We start from the raw sequence: 7,218 nt of genomic DNA on the forward strand, positions 1-7,218 counted from the left end.
CCTCACACACACACAAGGTGAAAGTTGATCTCAGGAAAGTGATAGTAACTGCACCGATTGGTAACATGCTGTACTGGAGAAAACCAGCTCTTGGACAAATGTGGTGAAGAAAATGCTAACAAGTTGAGTGTTGATTGCGGGGATTCTTTTACTGCCTTCACCTTCTAGTCTTCCTCCTCCTCTCACTCTCCTCTATCTCCTTGTCTTGGATACTCTCACTGCATTTTTCCTCTGCCTCTGTATTAGCCTCCAACTCTTTTCCTCTCACTTCTCTTACTGCATTCACTTACTGCTACACCACCCTCTACTTGTTTCTCTCACTGTCCTCTCTATAACTTCTCTTCCTACCCCAGCACTCTCATCTCTTTCTTCTCTGGTTCACTCCCATCACCTTCCCTTATATTTCGATTTCTTCCTATAGCCCTCTCTAGATTCTTGCCATCATTTTATTCTACCTTTCACCTTCCCTATTTCCAACTCATCATTATCATATGTCTTCCTTTCATGCTGGCATGGGTTGGACGGTTTAACAGGAGCTGGCCATGCAGAAGACTGCACCAGACTTCTGTGTCCCTTTTGGCATGGTTTTAACACCAAACACCCTGCAGAGTGGACTGAGTGCTTTTTATGTGGCACCTGCACAAGCGAGGTCATTTTTGGCATGGAAATGGCACCAGCATTGGCCGGGTCACCAAATAATTTTGCAAGACAAGGAATCTTTTAGAGGGGAGGGGGACATTGGAAGAGGTGATTTTGTGTCAGATGATGAAAGGTTAGTGTATCAGAGATAGAAATAGATGTCTTGCTGTAGAGGAGGTACATAGTTACCCAGCCAGAGAGAGAGAGAGAATTCCATTCATATTTGTCCTTACAATGTGGGTTAGATCATTGCTACAAAGTCCTCCCCATTATTCTTACTGCTCTATCCATCTCTCTCTCATTAACCCTTGATACAAATCCCTTCCATATTCCCTCCCTCAACAGTGCCTACACTTCCTTTATCATTCTCCTACAACAATAAATCTGTTCTTCTCATCATACTCTACCCTCTTTCATTACTGTACCTATAATCATTCTTTCTCCTATTCTCCTTATACTTGTAGGGACTCTTTAGGCTTGCTAGTACTGGTGCAATGGCACTCTGTAGGGGTGGTTGGCATTAAGAAGGGTATCCAGCTATAGAACCCATGCATAAATGGAAACATTGGAACATGAGGTGATCTTCTAACTCACCAGATTCTGTCAAGTTGTCCACACGAATGTGGAAAGCAGGTGTAAAATAATTATACACGCACACACACACACTCTTTTGTTTCTCACACGACAGAAGCAATTGACATATATTTTTATTTTTCTGGAAGATGATATTTCACCACATCTTTGTATAGAATTACTATATGGATAGTTTATTTCTACTGGTTTTTTTATGTTAAAAGTGAAAATGGAGAAAAATCACATACACTTTTTTCATTTGATGCTCTTTTATTTCTGGAATGGCAAATATGCTGTACCATCAGCAAAAAAGATATGTGCTGTTTATGGAGATGTTGCCATAGCTGTGAGGACTGTTTGTAAGCAGTACACTAGGTTTTAGGGGTAAAATTTTTTTTATTTTCAAGACCATGAATGTTCTGGCTGGCTTACAGTTCTTGCTGATGACCAAATCAAAACACTCATCAAAAATAATTTAGGTTACATACTGAGATACTCTACGTATGTCATACGGTTTTTAAAAACATTTGGGTATGTGAATTGCTATGATGTTTGGGTGCCTAATAATTTAATGGACTGCATTTCCATCTGCAAATCTCTGCTCAAATGCAACGAAAACAATCCATTTTTGAAAAATGCTCATAGCTGATAAAAAATAGATTGTACAACAATGTAGAGTGAAAATGATTCTGGGGAAAACAAAATGAAGTGTCTTTAATCTCTTCAGAAGCTGGTCAGTATCTGAAGAAGGTGATGCTCTGTATATGGTGGGATTGGAAGGGCATTGTATATTATAAGGTCCTTCCACAAAATCAGATGATGAATTCAAATAATTATTGTTCCCAATTAGATAGATTAAAGGAGGCAGTTGATGAAAAACATCCATAATTGACTATTTGAAAGTGTGTTGTCTTCCTTCTGGGTACAGCTTGGCTGGGATGTCCTACTACAACCAATGTTACTCACTTGGCTTTGCACCTTCAGATTACCATTTGTTTTGATCCCTACAAAATTCTCTTAATGGAAAGAACTTCAATTCTTTGAAGACTGTAAAAACCACTTAGATCAGTCCATGAACCAGAAAGGCACCAAGTTCTGGGAAAATGCAATCATGAAGCTGCCTCAAAGACAGCAAAAGATAGTGAAACAAAATGGGACATATTTGGTTGAATAAAGGTACATAGAAATATCTAAATACAGTTTTTTAATTTTATTTAAAAAATAGTGTGCACTTTTGTTCAAAAATCCAATATATGGAAGAATATTTGGTTTCCTCACCTTGTCACTGGATGTAAAATGATGATGATAAATTTGAAAAAAGTTTGCACAGTGTAATTGTATGAACCAAGTAGAAATGCAAACCTATCTACACATGTAATTACACCAATTTTTAAAAAAATTACCACTATGATCATTGAAAAACTATTAAGTTATACATAGAATAAGCATGTTTTGAACAATGTTCTGTTCTGTTATTAAAATTGGTTCTGTGGTACAATCACTATTACTATCAAAATCAACCACAAGGATAATATGTCTTAAGTTTTTCATTTGTTGCATCAAATTATTCTCTTGAAATTTTTTCAAACTAAGAGTCATAGCTACTAAAATTAAAGCTACTTTCTGTCTTAAGTGAGTGGAATATTGTAAAAATGCTTTGATTAGCACTGGATCAATTATCGAATATAGAAGCCTATGATCAAAAGCATTCCACTCATGACCATCCTGTCTTGTATATCTAAGAGTACATTATGTAGTATGTAAAGACAAAGGGTGTAATTAAAGGTAGATTTGGTTGCTATTTCCAGCAGGTTGAGCGACCATGTTGAGGCTTTTTGCATTAGCTAATGTAGAAATAAGTGGAATATAGATGTGGAGAAATAGTGAACAAAGCATGTTAAAGAACACAAAGCATCATCATCATCATCATCATCGTTGTTTAACGTCCGCTTTCCATGCTAGCATGGGTTGGACGATTTGACTGAGGACTGGTGAAACCAGATGGCTACACCAGTCTCCAATCCGATTTGGCAGAGTTTCTACAGCTGGATGCCCTTCCTAACGCCAACCACTCAGAGAGTGTAGTGGGTGCTTTTACGTGTCACCCACACGAAGGCCAGTCAGGCGGTACTGGCAACGGCCACGCTCAAAATGGTGTATTTTGTGTGCCACCCGCACAAGAGCCAGTCCAGGGGCACTGGCAATGATCTCGCTTGAAAGTCCTTAGACATGCCGTGGGCACAAGTGCCAGAAAGGCGATGCTGGGCACAGGTGCCATCACAATTTCGCTTTCGCTTGCCCCAATAAGTCTTCGCAAGCTGAGTTTCATGTCCAATGAAGGAGACGACGTTGCCATGGGTGCCACTCGTCGAATTTAATTTGATTTCGATTTCACTTGTCTCAACAGGTCTTCGCAAGTGGAGTTTAGTGTCCAATTTAACTCGATTTCGATTTCACTTGCCTAATATTGGTAAATTGTATACAATAAATGTTTATCTATTAAAATCTCATGTTAACAGTAATGTTATAGCATAACTTTTGATGTTTAAACAAGACGACATTAAACAGTCAGTTTTGGGAAATTTGATAACATGTGACAAAGGTGAGTCTGTGGCAGATTGATTATAAAAAGGTTGCATTCTTCTTTCATTCTGTATAATACTTATATTGAGTCTTTTTTTAAAAAAATTTATGTAAAAATGTGGAGTAATAAGTGTGTTCCACAGGATTGGTTAACCACTTGAGTAACCCTTTAGCACTTAATCCAGCCCAAATATTCTACCCATTTTATGTTCAAACTGGCCGGATCTGTTCCCTCTCACCTACCCTACAATGTCATTCAAAAAATAAACAATCACATCATTTAAATCTCAAAGCTACAAGATAATGCATGATTAATTCAAAACAATGTGAATAAATAAGCATAACATTTGACAGAATAATCTGAAGGCTAAAGAGTTAATAATGACCCACAAATTAGACATGTTTAATATATTGTGCCTAATATTTAGTTAAACCTCTAGTAGGATCAGCTGTTTTTTAACACTGTTGGTTTTAAACACTAACATGAGTTAAGAAATAGTTTGAATGATTTTGTTTAGCTCTTTTAATGTAGGTTTTCTTATTATTGCTATTGTTACTGTTTCTGATACTCAAGCAATATTTATCGTTGAATTATTATTATTTTTTTTTTTTCAGAATTCCCAGCCATTAGTGAGAATGACACTGATCAATTGAACAGCAACCTGGAATGTAATACTTGCCCTATGGTAGATGTTGATGGCAGTTCAAAAACTCCAGCAGTTAAGATTGAGTGTGCTGAAGAAAGAAAAAAGGAAAATTCACTTGGTAATTATTATTAGTAATGTGTATAAACAAATTTGAATCGACAAATTAGATTTCATTTCAGTGGGTGTCACAAATATAACACTTTCATAGTTGCTGTTAACAAAATCTGAGTTTATAGGTGCTCTTCAAAACCTTCATAAAGTTCACTTATTTTTATCTTGTTATACTTCTGTTCTGATCTACATAAAAAGCACCCAGCACACTTTGTAAAGTGGTTGGCATTAGGAAGGGCATCCAGCCATAGAAATCAAGGTCAAATTGGGCTAGAACCTGATACAGTTCTCCAGCTTGCTAGCTGTGGTCAAGCCATCCAACTCATGCCAGCATTGAAAACCGATGATGATGATGATGATGTGTACATAAATAATGCAATATGGTTTGAAGATGGGAAACCACTCACAGAAATATGCAAATTTAGATAAATATATGTATTCACATAAATGCATAGTGAACTGACATATAACTATTCATACACATACAAAATACATACAAATTTATGTTAAACATATGACTGCAGCCATGTTAGGGCATCACCTTGAATGGTTTTAGTAGAACCAATCAACCTCAAGACTTTTTGTTATTAAGCTTAGTACTTATTCTATCAGTCACTTTTGCTGAACTGCTAGATTATGGGGATGTAAATGCACCAACACCAGTTGTCAAGCAGTGATGGGAGACAAACATAGACACAAAGACACACACACACACACACACAACAGGCTTCTTTCAGTTTCCGTCTATCAAATCCACTCACAATGCTTTGGTCGGCCTGTGGCTATAGTAGAAGACACTTGCCCAGTGTGCCATGCAGTGAGACTGAACCCAGAACCATGTGGTTGGAAAGCAAACTTCTTACCACACAGCCACACCTGCACCTGGACATTTGTGCAATGATAAAAATCCAAACAAAATATAAGCCTATAGAGGCAGATGAACTAACAGACACATATAGAATACAGAGAAAGTATCTAATTCTCGTGAAAATGTTATTTTCTACTTTTGATGTGATGGCTTTATATGCAGGTAAGGATAAAACTTTGATGGAAATTAGGGAAAAACAAAACAGCCTATGCCATGAGATATGTTCAGATGTGATGGAGGTCATAAAATTGTTGACAGCTCCCTCCTTGTTGATTCACACACACATTCACATGCATAGATCATCATCATCATCATCATCATCATCGTTTAACGTCCGCTTTCCATGCTAGCATGGGTTGGACAATTTGACTGAGGACTGGCGAACCGGATGGCTGTACTAGGCTCCAATCTGATCTGGCAGAGTTTCTACAGCTGGATGCCCTTCCTAACGCCAACCACTCCGAGAGTGTAGTGGGTGCTTTTACGTGCCACCGGCACAAGGGCCAATCTGGCGGTACTGGCAACAGCCACACTCAGATGGTGTTTTTTACGTGCCACCTGCACAGGAGTCAGTTCAGCAGCACTGGCAACGACCTCGCTCAAATGCTTTTTTAAGTGCCAGTAAGGCGATGCTGGTAATGATCACGCTCAAATGGTGCTTTTTATGTGCCACCAGCACGGAAGCCAGACAGCTGCTCTGGCAGTGATCCCGCTTGGATGGTGCTGTTAGCGCTCCACTGGCACAGGTGCCAGTCATTGAATTTGGTTCAGTTTCGATTTTGATTTCACTTGCTCCAACAGGTCTTCGCAAGCAGAGTTTAGTGACCAATGAAGGAAGGTTGGCATGGGTGCCAGTCATTGAATTTGGTTCAGTTTTAATTTCGATTTCACTTGCTTCAACAGGTCTTCACAAGCAGGGTTTTGTGTCCAAAGAAGGAAACATACGCATAAGTCGGCTGGCTACACCCCTGGTAAAGGCCACGGGTTATGGTCTCACTTGTCTTGCTGGGTCTTCTTACGCGCAGCATATTTCCAAAGGTCTCAGTCACTAGTCATTGCCTCTGTGAGGCCTAATGTTCGAAGGTCGTGCCTCACCACCTCATCCCAGGTCTTCCTGGGTCTACCTCTTCCACAGGTACCCTCAACCGCTAGGCTGTGGCACTTTTCCACACAGCTATCCTCATCCAGTTTTGCCAAATGACCATACCAGCGCAATTGTATCTAATATATCATTTCACATTAACTTTTTCATGCTTGCATGGGTCAGATGGTAAGGTAATAATTTCTCCATGAACATATTTGCATGGTAGATTGGAAACAAAGGTCAACCACTAGTATGATGGTTTACAAGTCATATGAAGTCAAAGCAAGAAGACATAGCACATACATATATACTCAAGTTGTTACAGAGTGGGACTAAACTAGAGACCATGTGTTGGGAAGCAAACTTCTTACAACACAGCAACACCTGCACCTACTACATATACACACACCATCATCATCATCATCATCACCATCATCATCACCATCATCACCATCATCATCATCATCATCATCATCATCATCATCAAATGTCTGTTTTTCTATGCTGGCATGTGTTGGACAGTTTGACAAGATCAAGCTGCTGCAGGGCTGCATTGAGCTCCAATGGCAGCTTTGGCATGATGTCCTTCCTAGCACAAACCACTCTACAGAGTGTACTGGGTGCTTGTTTCATGCCACCTCTACCTATGATGTTGCCAAGTAATTGCATGAATGGAAAATGAAAAAGCTCCCCCAACTAGTGGGGGGGGGGTC

The 7,218-nt window shown here is 39.2% G+C and overlaps 1 protein-coding gene across 1 annotated transcript in view; it reads left to right on the forward strand.

Annotated features, from left to right (window-relative positions):
- Positions 1–7,218, forward strand: part of LOC106876173 (microprocessor complex subunit DGCR8) — a 78,956-nt gene that overhangs the window by 30,625 nt on the left and 41,113 nt on the right. The window contains exon 5 of the mRNA XM_052967036.1: positions 4,411–4,560. Coding sequence (XP_052822996.1) covers positions 4,411–4,560 — 150 coding nt within the window. The remainder of the gene's footprint in view (positions 1–4,410; positions 4,561–7,218) is intronic.

Source organism: Octopus bimaculoides, chromosome 1, assembly GCF_001194135.2.
Source record: "Octopus bimaculoides isolate UCB-OBI-ISO-001 chromosome 1, ASM119413v2, whole genome shotgun sequence".
NCBI lineage: Eukaryota > Metazoa > Mollusca > Cephalopoda > Octopoda > Octopodidae > Octopus > Octopus bimaculoides.